General features: G+C 36.6%; 1 protein-coding gene across 3 annotated transcripts in view; it reads left to right on the top strand.

Moving 5' to 3' along the window:
* The window catches only part of PRKG2 (protein kinase cGMP-dependent 2), a 126921-nt gene that overhangs the window by 57623 nt on the left and 54438 nt on the right, over window positions 1–14860 (top strand). For 2 of the 3 annotated variants that reach the window (XM_019025078.3, XM_031010232.3), the window contains exons 7-11: window positions 2833–2910; window positions 4500–4594; window positions 7607–7675; window positions 12219–12317; window positions 13603–13756. In XM_019025078.3, the coding sequence (XP_018880623.1) occupies window positions 2833–2910; window positions 4500–4594; window positions 7607–7675; window positions 12219–12317; window positions 13603–13756 (495 nt within the window). The remainder of the gene's footprint in view (window positions 1–2832; window positions 2911–4499; window positions 4595–7606; window positions 7676–12218; window positions 12318–13602; window positions 13757–14860) is intronic. The other variant, XM_019025079.4, reaches the window with a different exon arrangement.

The raw sequence follows: 14860 nt of genomic DNA, 5'->3' as shown, positions 1-14860 counted from the left end.
ATTTCTGCCTTCATTTCGTTATGTACCCAGTAGTCATTCAGGAGCAGGTTGTTCAGTTTCCATGTAGTTGAGCGGTTTTGAGTGAGATTCTTAATACTGAGTTCTAGTTTGATTGCACCGTGGTCTGAGAGATAGTTTGTTATAATTTCTGTTCTTTTACATTTGCTGAGGAGAGCTTTACTTCCAAGTATGTGGTCAATTTTGGAATAGGTGTGGCGTGGTGCTGAAAAAAATGTATATTCTGTTGATTTGGGGTGGAGTGTTCTGTAGATGTCTATTAGGTCTGCTTGGTGCAGAGCTGAGTTCAATTCCTGGGTATCCTTGTTGACTTTCTGTCTCGTTGATCTGTCTAATGTTGACGGTGGGGTGTGAAAGTCTCCCATTATTAATGTGTGGGAGTCTAAGTCTCTTTGTAGGTCACTCACGACTTGCTTTATGAATCTGGGTGCTCCTGTATTGGGTGCATATATATTTAGGATAGTTAGCTCTTCTTGTTGAATTGATCCCTTTACCATTAAGTAATGACCTTCTTTGTCTCTTTTGATCTTTGTCGGTTTAAAGTCTGTTTTATCAGAGACTAGGATTGCAACCCCTGCCTTTTTTTGTTTTCCATTTGCTTGGTAGATCTTCCTCCATCCTTTTATTTTGAGCCTATGTGTGTCTCTGCATGTGAGATGGGTTTCCTGAATACAGCACGCTGATGGGTCTTGACTCTTTATCCAATTTGCCAGTCTGTGTCTTTTAATTGGAGCATTTAGTCCATTTACATTTAAAGTTAATATTGTTATGTGTGAATTTGATCCTGTCATTATGATGTTAGCTGGTTATTTTGCTCGTTAGTTGATGCAGTTTCTTCCTAGTCTCGATGGTCTTTACATTTTGGCATGATTTTGCAGTGGCTGGTACCGGTTGTTCCTTTCCATGTTTAGTGTTTCCTTCAGGAGCTCTTTTAGGGCAGGCCTGGTGGTGACAAAATCTCTCAGCATTTGCTTGTCTGTAAAGGATTTTATTTCTCCTTCACTTATGAAGCTTAGTTTGGCTGGATATGAAATTCTGGGTTGAAAATTCTTTTCTTTAAGAATGTTGAATATTGGCCCCCACTCTCTTCTGGCTTGTAGAGTTTCTGCTAAGAGATCTGCTGTTAGTCTGATGGGCTTCCCTTTGAGGGTAACCCGACCTTTCTCTCTGGCTGCCCTTAACATTTTTTCCTTCATTTCAACTTTGGTGAATCTGACAATTATGTGTCTTGGTGTTGCTCTTCTCGAGGAGTATCTTTGTGGCGTTCTCTGTATTTCCTGAATCTGAACGTTGGCCTGCCTTGCTAGATTGGGGAAGTTCTCCTGGATAATGTCCTGCAGAGTGTTTTCCAACTTGGTTCCATTCTCCCCGTCACTTTCAGGTACACCAATCAGATGTAGATTTGGTCTTTTCACATAGTCTCATATTTCTTGGAGGCTTTGCTCATTTCTTTTTATTCTTTTTTCTCTAAACTTCCCTTCTCGCTTCATTTCATTCATTTCATCTTCCATCGTTGATACCCTTTCTTCCAGTTGATCGCATCGGCTCCTGAGGCTTCTGCATTCTTCACGTAGTTCTCGAGCCTTGGTTTTCAGCTCCATCAGCTCCTTTAAGCACTTTTCTGTATTGGTTATCCTAGTTATACATTCTTCTAAATTTTTTTCAAAGTTTTCAACTTCTTTGCCTTTGGTTTAAATGTCCTCCCGTAGGTCGGAGTAATTCGATCGTCTGAAGCCTTCTTCTCGCAGCTCATCAAAGTCATTCTCCGTCCAGCTTTGTTCTGTTGCTGGTGAGGAACTGCGTTCCTTTGGAGGAGGAGAGGCGCTCTGCTTTTTAGAGTTTCCAGTTTTTCTGCTCTGTTTTTTCCCCATCTTTGTGGTTTTATCTACTTTTGGTCTTTGATGATGGTGATGTACAGATGGGTTTTTGGTGTGGATGTCCTTTCTGTTTGTTAGTTTTCCTTCTAACAGACAGGACCCTCAGCTGCAGTTCTGTTGGAGTACACGGCCGGCCGTGTGAGATGTCAGTCTGCCCCTGCTGTGGGGTGCCTCCCAGTTAGGCTGCTCGTGGGTCAGGGGTCAGGGACCCACTTGAGGAGGCAGTCTGCCCGTTCTCAGATCTCCAGCTGCGTGCTGGGAGAACCACTGCTCTCTTCAAAGCTGTCAGACAGGGACATTTAAGTCTGCAGAGGTTACTGCTGTCTTTTTGTTTGTCTGTGCCCTGCCCCCAGAGGTGGAGCCTACAGAGGCAGGCAGGCGTCCTTGAGCTATGGTGGGCTCCACCCAGTTTGAGCTTCCTGGCTGCTTTGTTTACCTAAGCAAGCCTGGGCAATGGCGGGTGCCCCTCCCCGAGCCTCGCTGCCGCCTTGCAGTTTGATCTCAGACTGCTGTGCTAGCAATCAGCGAGATTCCGTGGGTGTAGGACCCTCCGAGCCAGGTGCGAGATATAATCTCCTGGTGCGCCATTTTTTAAGGCCGTCGGAAAAGCGCGGTATTTGGGTGGGAGTGACCTGATTTTCCAGGTGCTGTCCGTCACCCCTTTCTTTGACTAGGAAAGGGAACTCCCTGACCCCTTGCGCTCCCCGAGTGAGGCAATGCCTCACCCTGCTTCAGCTCGAGCACGGTGCGTGCACCCACTGACCTGTGCCCACTGTCTGGCACTCCCTAGTGAGATGAACCCGGTACCTCAGATGGAAATGCAGAAATCACCCGTCTTCTGCGTCACTCACGCTGGGAGCTGTAGATCGGAGCTGTTCCTATTCAGCCATCTTGGCTCCTCCCGATCTTACATTTTCTTTCTCTCTCATCCCAACAGGAATACTATGACAAAGGAGATTACATCATTAGAGAGGGCGAGGAAGGAAGTACCTTTTTCATTTTGGCAAAAGGAAAGGTAACTATTAATTAAAACTTACTAAATAAAAAAGATTATTTTAAATCAGTTTGCCATAAACTCAACTATGCTTTGCATTGCAACATAGGTCCTCCACTTTGGACAGATAAAGGAGCTTCTACCAGTAGAGTCCCATGCAATTCTGTTTGAACACTGGCTTTGGAGTGGAGGCCACAGGACCCCCTAAGAAATAATAACTTGTTAGTGATGTTATGTAGGTCACTTGATTTTTTGGGGAGAGACCTAGCTTAATTGTATATGAGATGGCTGGATTATTTATAAGGTCCCTTCTGGCTATGAATATGTGATTCTCAATCATCCCCAGATTCCAAGATCAGTACTAGAATATTTTCTTATCCAATAGATATGACAAGTGGCAGGTGGAGAATGAATTCAGCAATTGAAGACAGTCATGATTAGGTATCAAGCTTACAGAACCAATATGGCTCAGAATTTCAATTGATACAAAACAGCTCAAGTGAATTTAGATGCTGATGCAAAATTTATACTAACATGTACAATAAGTCTTTTTCTTTACCTAGATATTGAATGGATAACATGTTGCCAGTTGTTCCAGTGTTGATTCAACAGTATTACTCAGAGATGAAAAGCATTTGTGAAATATTGAAGGGAAGGGCCAATTCTTGAGCACCTGTGTGTATAAACTGTCAGATTTTTACATATGTTATATGGAAGGGTTTACCATCAGGGAGTCAGGCACTGCCATTTGTAAACTGGATTGTGGTTGAACTTTGAATTTGGCCCCAAGTCAAGGAAAAACATGAACAAAATAGTTTCAAACCTCTGAAACTCTTCAACACTAGGAACTACTTCTTGTCATTTTTTCCCAACCTAGACCCCATACTTTGAAATAATTCTTGGTGATAAAAAATTGCATTTTTTATTTTTAAAATTTTAATTCATCGTGACATACATAAATGCCAAACAGAATTTCTATTCAGCCTGAAGCAGCACTTGTTACCATGTTGAATTGGAATAACTCTAGCCACAAACAGGGCTTTTTCTGTTTGGCCCTGCTGGGTGGGGGGTTCTTAAGCCTTTCTGGGCAACAGATTGCTTTGAGATCCCCATGAAAGTTGTGGACCCTTCTTCAATCAACATTTTGCATTCAGTTTCAGGAGGTGCACAGGATTCGGCCAGTCAATCTATTGATACCAGACTCAGAGCTACTGATACTCAACCTTATTTTTGATTAATTTGTCAACCCTATTAGGCTTTTTAAAATCGAAAAAGTTCCCACAAGACCATTATTATTTGCTTTGTGGATCTCTCAGAAGGAATCACTGGATTCACATTTAAAATTTAACTTTAGGAGGTGGAGTTTAGGTGGTGAATTTTCCTCTTACAGTGGGTAGTTATTTGATAATATTAGACCGTAGGACTTCCCACATCCATCAAAATGGGCTGAATGTAGGTAATTGTCCTAATTACCATAAAATTAAAACAAAGTATTGTCTTTTTCATTGTCCAAGTTTATATAGGTCTAGAGGGTTTGGTTGAATGAATGTGTGTTCAGATTCTCCTTTTTCTTCAGTCTCTTTCTGTTTGTATTGTTTAATATTGTTTAGGTAAAAGTAACACAGAGCACAGAAGGCCATGATCAACCACAGCTGATAAAAACACTGCAGAAAGGAGAATACTTTGGAGAAAAAGCTCTTATCAGGTGAATTCATGAATTATATGCCATACTTTGGATAAAATGCTTTGACTATTTTTTATATAAAATCATTTAGAGTTGTTAAATTGAACTACCAAGTTAATGGCAACAAATATCCTAATATTAAATATTTTGAAGTGATTTCTTAAATTTTTATGCAGGAAATGAGTATGCTAATTTGCAGAGGAAATAATTGGAAAATCTTAAGTTTGCTAGTGAAAATGAAGTTGGTGTTCTATTAAACTTTTTAGTTTCAAAAAAGCGTCTGAGAAAAGGTTAAAAATGGAAAAATTACACTTGTATACAGATTTTTATATTTCCAACGTTTGAAATATTGCCTACTTTAGAGTTTTCACCTTTTTAAAAATTACGAAATAATTTTATATATTTTGTGTGCTTTTAAATCATCAGGTCAAAAGTAGTATTTTTCTTAAGAATTTTTATCAGCTCATTTTGCAAGTTTTAAAAACAACTCAAAATAGTATATTTGCAATTTTTACCACAACCTTCAGTCTTGAGGTATGAGTTTATTTACTGTTGATCTAATTTATGGAAGAAATATTTTTAAAAGTTAATTAAATGGCTCGAGGGACACTTTGCATTTCCTGGAACTCATAAAACCTCAAGTCTGATCAAATGCATTTTCCTAAATATAAATAACTTTATAAAATATTAGGTTAAAGTTAGAGCAACACACTTTATTGGAATTATCTATGTTTTCAAGTTAATACTTGGAATTATTTAAGAAAGCAGTTAAAATTTACATATGACTAAATGCATTTGTTTCAACTGTGTGCTTTTGGAAAAGGAATAGTATTCCTGTTCATTTATCTTCTTAACCTTTGCCTATGAAACCCCAATTCTGCTGATTTGTAGATCAGGTTTACATAAGTACAGAGCAAAGAAAAAGTGTTCAGATATTACCTGAAGACAAATTTGAGTCTTTAAAAATCACAAATCTCTTAGTTTTTAAAGAAAACCAAAAAAAATAAAGTTTTAGCTGTTATGTAGCAATTTAAAAGTGGGATTTAAAGATAAGCTGAATTCTTCTTTACCACTTTATAGCCGGTAATGAACTTGTTTCAATATTAGGAAAATTATTCTTCTTTTTGTTTATTTGTAACAGAATATAAATACATTCATGCAATATAGTAATGTAATATCATTATCCAGGGCTTCAGTGTCTTTGTTCTTAACGCTTACAGGTTTTCTCATACTTTCAAGCAAAACAACGGAAGCTTGAAAGTGCACAGAACTTTATAAATGCAGTATAGAGTCAAAATAGCTCTTGAAAGAAAATATGTTATTCAGTTTTGCTGGGCCTGAAATAATTTATGCTATATGTTGTGGCTAGCCAGTTATAGTGTTTTCCAATTAAAAAAAGCATGGGAATTTATGTTTAAGATAGACACTCAACTTCTAAAGGTGTTTGAAAGCATTAAGCTAAAATCAATGAGAAGGAAAGTTGGAGACAAATATTTTTATATTTTTGTGCCTTTTAATGCTATCACATTTTAGGGCCACTGACCGTGATTCAGTAATCCTTATATTCTGTATATTTCCATGACTTGACATTAAATAGTCCCTGGAGTTCTTTCAGAATTTTATGTGCAAAAATAAATCTATGGCACTTACACAGTTACTATGAAAGAAACATAAGTGTATTTGCATACATCTAATACTTGTAAAATGTTTGCAGAGAATATTCTCAGTCAAAATCATGATACTGACATGCAAAAGGAATACCATATGCCTTTCCTTTCTCTAAGCTCACAGATCAAATGGTTGGCCTACAGTCAAGATCATGTCTGTGTCTATGTCTATGTCTATGCTTATGTCTATTTCTAGATCTGTCTGGCTCTACATCCACCATCTCTATCTCTATCTCTACCTTTACATATACAAGTACAAATTTTCCTGCTGCTGTCTCAAAGGTCCGTGAAACTAAAGTGTTTTCACTGATATCTTCTAACAAGGACCCTGTAAACTTGGGAGGGACAGTGAGTTATGTCAGAAGGTCTCAGAATGTGAGCTAGGTAGATAGGGGTCTTTGAAATAGTAGAGATGGGCTGCCAGTGTTTTTCCTGTCCCATTGCTAAGAGAAGGCAAAGGAAATACACTTTGTGCGATAACATTTTTGATGAAGTTGCCTAGAAGAGTCCCAAAGCATACTCCAGGGTATGCTTGGTACTTCCAAGTCATCTTAAATGAATCTCAGAGCACTGGGTGCCTTGTGGATGTACCTTTTGTGTGTTTGTCTTTTAGTTTATAACTAATAGAGGGAGGAAGCTAATATAAGTAAAGGTCTCTAAAGAAGTACTTTACCTGATACCCACTGGCATTCATTAGGTAATTAAATTTGCTACCATTGGATCATATACAATTGCAAGATGTCAATTATAAGATGCACTGCTATATTATATACACCTAAGAAAAAGAAAATGCTGCTAATTACACTACAATTTATCAATTTTAAGACATGCTCTAATTTCAGAGATTTTAATGGAAAAATATATACTTTACACTTTGAAATGAAAGTATTTTAGTATTTAATTAATTGGGTGATATGGCACTGAAACTACTTTTTTATTTTATTAATGATTGGTTTATCTTATGCTAATTACTTGACTGTTTTTCCAATACATTTCTCTGATAAGTTAATTTCAGTTTTGCCTTCTTGTTAGTGAATAGTTCTCCTTTGATCAGAGGAGAGCTATTTTATTTTGACTTTCACAAAGCTCAGAATGAGATTCCATAAACATTTGTAGTCACTTATTCTTCTCTGTTCCCAGTGCAATTATCTTCTTCTCCTCTGAATTCTTTGTGTACATAACCTCTACTGGGGCACATTTCAAATCTTTTTTTGGGGGGATATAAATTATGATGTTTAAAAGAAGCAGTTTTTGGGAGGTGTAAGTGATGGTTGTGTTTTCATACAAAGTTAGTACATTCCCTAATAAAAGTGGATGTTTAATTTCTAATTATAGTGAAAATTGACTTTCCTATTTTTGTTTGCAGTGATGATGTCAGGTCAGCTAACATTATTGCTGAAGAAAATGATGTTGCATGCCTGGTTATAGATCGAGAGTGAGTATACTGATGTTGGAGGAGGCAGGCCACTGCCACCTTTGAAGACTTGGCCTTCTGTTACTTCAAGGCCGATCTGTTTTCTCATTCATCACCGCTTGGAAATACTGGCCGATCTCAGCTGCAAGTACATTCTATTAAAATTCATGGGAAGGAACAGGGCCTTCTGATCTGAATCGGTCTGTGGCAGGGGCAGATGCTGGAAGGCTAAATATTTTGTGTGCAGAGTTTGTACATAAATATCAGCAATAGGCTGATTTAAATTCTGCATCTTCTAGGGAAGTAAGTTGATTCGTTCGCTTATGGATTTCTTCCATACAATATAGTGAACAGTTACATAATTTATTTCTAAAATGCCTTTAGTAGTCAATTTTTGAGCAAAACCTCTCTCAAAGCATAAAATATATATTAGCTACATATTTTTCCAGAGTGGCTTTAATTGAACATTTGTTATAATTTATAAGTGATGTGTGTCAATATTAATCTCTAAATGTCTTAGGTTATTCTTCAAAATAAGTCTCATTTTATATGCATCACTCATTTTAAATCATGTTTGAATCTGCCCCCCTGGGTTTCTCATTAATCAATTCAATATTTTTGGTTATCTACTTGACAAAATGAAGGAAATTCAGTGATACCAAAGGCAGGCCATTGTCAGAAAAGTCATAGTGTAGTCAAAGAAATAGAGCATACGCATATGAAATATTAACAAAGATTATAAAATGACAACAGATATCACAAGGTAGTATATAGTTGACTGTTAAATACAACATTTATTGAAAATAGAGACTAGAGATATAGAGCTGGAAAAAAACTTTAGAGCATTTAAAAATATATTTTTATTATAGAAAATTTTAAACATATCAAAAAATAGAATGGTATCATGAACCCATAATGCAAGTTAAACAATTATCAATTTATGCCTTATCTATACCCCTTTACCACTTCCTGCTATCTCCACACTATTTTTAAGCAAATTCCCAACATAAAATTATTTTATCTATACATTTTAGTTGCATTTCTAAAAGCCAAGTATTACATGTAATGCATGACCACAATAAGGCTAACATGCCTGAAATGTTAACAATAATTCTTAATATCACTTAGAGTTATTTTAATTCTCTCCTCTACAGATACAAAATGAGTCCCAGGTAGGTTACATAATTTCCCCAGCAGTGCTCCCTGTGTTGGAGCTGTCCCTGTCCAGGCTTTCTAACTCATTTCCCCATGCTTCCCACCATGCCAGTTGGCTCCCAAGCATGTGTTCAAAAAGAGGAGCAATCACTATACAGTAAAGTGGTCAAGGTTTTATTTTAATTTTTAGGTGTGGAAAAGGGATTTAAAGTATTAACAGGACTTTTCTAGGCAAAGAGGAAATGTCGAAGTCACCCTAGGTGAAATAAAACCCTCAAGCAAAAACACAGGACTAGAAAAGTGCGAAGTGTGTTCAGATAAAGGTAATCTTTGGCTGCCAACTCTCAAATGGAAAATATATTGGTACAGTATTGTATCAGTAATGCATTGTTTTGTATATATGTTCCTTAAAATATGTGCAAGCACTGAGTGGCATTAGCTGTGTGGTAAAATATTATAAATGGATGCAAAATGCTAGGACTACAAATAGGATAGAAAGGAGGAACTCATTTCTTTTTTCTTCATTGTAATCACATACACCACATATTTATACAATGTCTCATGTATTCATAATCCATAAAGAGGATGCAATAATTTTATATGGCTTACAAGTTACTTGCCAGTTTATAATTTTAAAATGTTTAGTCACGTGTGTATAATTTAGAGTCTGCAATATACAAAGTATTGCATTAGGCACAATGAGACATAAAAATTACGTGAATATTTTCTGTGGATAAGACAAACTGATTATCAGATATAACTAGGTTTACTTACATCTTGGATTTACTGAGACACTTCAGATTACACCAGCATATTTAATATTGACACATCATTTCACTCAGAAATAGATTCCAGCTTGGATGATAAATTATATGATCATCCTAGCTATGACTTATAGACTAGAATAAGATCCCACAATAATGCTCTCATAGCAGCCTTTATACCCTTGTCATATCATTATAATACCTTGATTGTTTTATTTAACATCTGTCTCTCCATGCTTCTGTAAGCTTCATAAATACAGAAACATGTAACTTGTTCACTGCGGTTGCAGTGCCAGCCTTTGACATAGTTCTTGGCATATGGGAAGTGCTCACCAGATGGTGGCTGAATACAGGGCACCATCCTTGCAATGAAATATAGTGACTGAAAGCCAATGACTTTTTATTTCTTCTTTCTTAATTCATGATTTTAACAAAGGCTTAGATTGCTTACAGTGCAAGAAGGAGAGTTAAACTTTGAGTTATATTTCCTATTTTTAAATGTGATAAAATATGAAATAACCCTTTTGTGTGGCAAGAGCTCTAAACAAATGGGAAATGCTATTTGTCACATCTCTATCACTGACTGTTGGGACAAATTTCAAAAAAAAATTCATTAGTTATTGCTCAGGCTATAGCATCTGAATTAATGTAGGCTATTTGAATATCACAGCAACAATTTTGTAGCTGTTTAAACTTGACTTTAGGATTAGTTAGTGGAGAATTTCTAGAGACCTATAGCACCCGTCTCACCTCTATTTAGAAAATAAGATTTGTTTACAGTAATACTGCAGTTAGTTTAATAGCCAGCAAAATAATGGTGAAGTATAGAATAAATAAAAGTAAAACAAAGTAAGAGTGTTTCCTTTTTAACAGAAAATTTCAACTATTGGAGATTAGAAAATTCATAGCCATCCTGTTTTACGTCTCACTACTCTTCAGTCGACAAAGGTCAGTCCATAGAACAGGCTAGAAAAGAGTAGAGAATAGATCTGGAGGGGAAAGGAAAAATACCCTGCACAGTAGGTAATATGTGCTTAATAAAGTAAATATAGATTGGTTGTCAAGTAAATGGGTAGAGGCAGTAAGTTGAGACAGCACAATATTGAGGTGGCTCTGGCTTATTAATTTTAGGTATTTTGAGGTAAACTCACTCTTTTCATTATACTGTGCACTAGGTACTTAAAATGTTACAAAGATGATTAAAGCATGGTCTTTACTTTTAAGAAGGATACTATTTTGTAGTAGGGAAAAGAAGTACCCTAATAATTACCAGTCAAGATAGATTGTTGGAGTTAGAAGCAGGGAAGCATTGGAAGTAATCAAGAAAGTTGGCCTTTCACTGGTGAGGAAAAGGATTATTTTTTCTCAAGGGCATAAGACTATGTTAGAATTCCCAGTGATCATGGACAGGAGACAGAGTGATTAGATCAGGCCTATGAGAAACCTGTGATCCAGGAAGGGTGAGAAAGGTAATGAGATGTTGGCTGATCCTCAGAGAACTACTAAAGTAAGGTAAAATGTTTTGGATTTAATTATGAAGGAATGTGAAATGGAGAGAGTTATCTTGAGACAAGAGATAAATTTTATTCTTGATTTAAAATATATATAGCTTAACTTTATTAAGCAAAGTTAAAAGAATCTGTAACCCCTGTAACCTGTTGATTCAGTAAACACATCATGTAAGGCTGTTCCCTTCCCACTATCTTCTTTAAAAAATTGTTGTTAAACCTTGTGGAGGAATAGGAACACTTTTACACTGTTGGTGGGACTGTAAACTAGTTCAGCCATTGTGGAAGACAGTGTGGCGATTCCTCAGGGATCTAGAACTAGAAATACCATTTGACCCAGCCATCCCATTACTGGGTATGTACCCAAAGGAATATAAATCATACTGCTATAAAGACTCATGCACATGTATGTTTATTGCGGCACTACTCACAATAGCAAAGACTTGGAACCAACCCAAATGTCCAACAATGATAGACTGGATTAAGAAAATGTGGCACATATACACCACGGAATACTGTGCAGCCATAAAAAATGATGAATTCATGTCCTTTGTAGGGACATGGATAAAGCTGGAAACCATCATTCTCAGCAAACTATTGCAAGGACAAAAAACCAAACACTGCATGTTCTCACTCATAGGTGGGAACTGAACAATGAGAACACTTGGACACAGGAAGGGGAACATGACACACCGGGGCCTGTCATGGGGTGGGGGGAGGGGGGAGGGATAGCATTAGGAGATATACTTAATGTAAATGACGAGTTAATGGGTGCAGCACACCAGCATGGCACATGTATACATATGTAACTAACCTGCACATTGTGCACATGTACCCTAGAACTTAAAGTATAATAAAAAAAATATATATAAAACCTTAAATACAAGGCAGAAAACTATACAAAAGTTTCCTGTTCTCATTAATAGCCCCTTTGCTTTTATAAACTCAAAGGATCAATTATATATAGCTTTTAATAACCATTGTACATATTACATCAACTTCAATATTTCATAAATTATTTAAAAAATGATTTATAAAGTCAGGAATAACCAGCTAGTGTTTTATGAGCTTAGAAGAATGTCAAGTTGCCTTGGTAACTATCAGCACGGAGCATTTTACTTTATTCTATCTATTTAGAACATTCAACCAAACTGTCGGTACATTTGAAGAGCTGCAAAAATACCTTGAAGGATATGTGGCAAACCTGAACCGTGATGATGAAAAAAGACATGCGAAGTAAGTGGAGGAATGTTTTCCTGAGCCGGAGCTGACTTCTGGCAGCCAATAAATAAAGAAGGGGACAGAGGGTGTGACTTGCTGTGTGGTAACTTTTAATGTGCCTTCATTAGAAAATTCTGGAGAGTTCTTTTGAATTGTTCTTCCACAAAGACAACACCACTTCCACTAGAATGGATATTATCTATTATAAATAGTCTGCTCCTTTATTTTGGGTGATGAGTAGGAATGTTAGGGAGAAGTTTTCTAATCCAGGGCCTTACAAAAGGGATATTTTATGTTGCCTGGTGACTTAGCTCAAAAAGACATTAATATTTGATTAGAGGTAAAGAGCAGGGTTATAGTTAGAATTTTTTCAAAATGTAAGGAATCTATTGCCCAGGGATATGTGGAGGAGGGGGTTGGGTAGGTCTCTAAATGTAGTAATAGTGATTATTTTTTTCTGTGTACTAGAAAACTCTACTTTTGTTAAATGAAAATTATTTGAAAATTGTTTGCTGAAACATTTTTTTAGAGTGAATGCTTATGCACATGTTCACTAGGTAGTGCTATCAAAGCCATATCGTCAAAATTCTTAGAAAACTTAAATTTGAATTAAATTAGAATATTCAATCAGTACTTCATATGTTTTTGCAATTTTTACGCTGAAGGCCTTTTGTGGTAATAATTTATGAATATGTAACCCAGACCGGTAAACCTTAATTTAAAGAGAAAAAAATGGATATTACTTAGACATAAAGTAAGAAATGTACTTTTCATATTTCAGAAAGCAGTTATTTTGGTTCAGCCATGCAAAGCTTCAAGATCTGATAAAACTAGCAAAACGTGGGAAAGATTGTCAATGTGGCATTCTCCTGTACGTGCAGCAAAGGAAGTGGCTTCCTTGTTTCATTCCCATTCATTGACTGCTTTTCATGGTTGTTTTTTAACAGCTTTTTTGAGGTATATATATTTTTAGTTAAAAAAAAATTTCCACACTGAGAAGAAACCTAAGAGGTACATTTTAAATACCACAAACTATACCCATTTTACCTCTCATTGATTCAACTTGGCATTCGTCTATTTCCTGGTATATGCGTATGTGTGAGTTTTATGTTTGTATATTCTATTGTTTTCTTGCTGCGTGGGACTGAATCTGATCCATAAAAGTTGAGATAGCCTTTGTGGCAACTATAAATCATAGTTACAGCAGAAATTAGACTGTCGTAGGAGTGAAATTTATGTATGGCATGACACCTTCTTGATTATGGGTGTGTGTGTGTAAAGCTTCACTTCTCTTGTACAGGCGGTCCATGTCTAACTGGAAGCTGTCCAAAGCACTCTCTCTGGAAATGATTCAGCTGAAGGAGAAGGTGGCCAGATTTTCCTCATCATCCCCATTCCAGAACCTTGAGATTATTGCAACACTGGGCGTTGGTGGGTTCGGAAGAGTTGAGCTTGTAAGGGGTTTACGTTTCAAGCATCTGAGAGAAGCCTTTTGACTTTTTTTTTGTTTTATATTCCAGCATATCTTGGAGGAATATATGAATTGTTACTGCTATCTTAAATGTTGCTTTGAACTGAAATTGAGAAAGTAAACTTTTCACTCTGTATATTGTATAGTAGCAGGTCTGTGCTAGTAAGTAACTTGTAATAATCAACTGCTAGTTCAAGCTTACATCACGTCTTTTGTGAATTTTCTTCTCGATAATTATCAATATACTAAGTAAGCACGTCCAAAAGGAAACATAAAATAATGTATTTTCTAACAGCAAATGTGTGTCTATATACATTCATGACACATTTAGTCTCTATACACTAAAGAAAAGACGAATGTGTCAAGTGAAAATGCCATAGAGATGAAATATTCAATGTTATAGTTGTGTTCTTTAAACAACTCCAGTACCATGTCTGTATTTCACCTTCGTTATTTTGTTTTTGGGTTGCTCAAAATTTCGTATCGTGAGAAAAGAAAAGAAGATGAATGAAAGGGAATATTTGAAGAGAAGCCTTCTGTAGTGTTGATCAGGATATCTGGGAACTTACAGCCTGATTTTAGTTGTGCCTTCCACATCACCCTCTTTCTGAGCTATCAGCTTCCAAGGAGTAGCAAAAGTGGTACTGTCAGAACAAGTTTTCTAAGGAAAATGTGGTATAGAGATCTGTGGCCTTACTGGGTACAGATGGTTCTGAGGCCTTGGCAATTACCGAGTCCTTCTTTGCCCATCAGATTTTTAAGGATTCACCATACCTTATCTTCTGGGAACTCTGCTGACCTGTTGGTCTGCTGGCTGGCTTTGGACATGAGCAGATTTGAAATGCTGTCAGGAGAGTCTGGACAGTACACTTCAGACCCAGTCCTTGCTTCATCTCTGATGGGGGCAGGGACAAATGTTCCTTAGGATAAATAATGTGTGTAATGTCTCTTATACCTTATGGAGAGATAAAGATAATACCCGTCTGCAGTGGTATTTTTCGTCAAAGTTTGTGGCAAAAGGATTCAATTAACAAAGCTGAGATCTGTTTTCTAATAATAATTGAAGCAGTAAATCCACCATTGATTT

The sequence above is a fragment of the Gorilla gorilla genome, chromosome 3, assembly GCF_029281585.2.
Source record: "Gorilla gorilla gorilla isolate KB3781 chromosome 3, NHGRI_mGorGor1-v2.1_pri, whole genome shotgun sequence".
NCBI lineage: Eukaryota > Metazoa > Chordata > Mammalia > Primates > Hominidae > Gorilla > Gorilla gorilla.
This window is presented reverse-complemented; position numbering and strand designations above follow the sequence as displayed.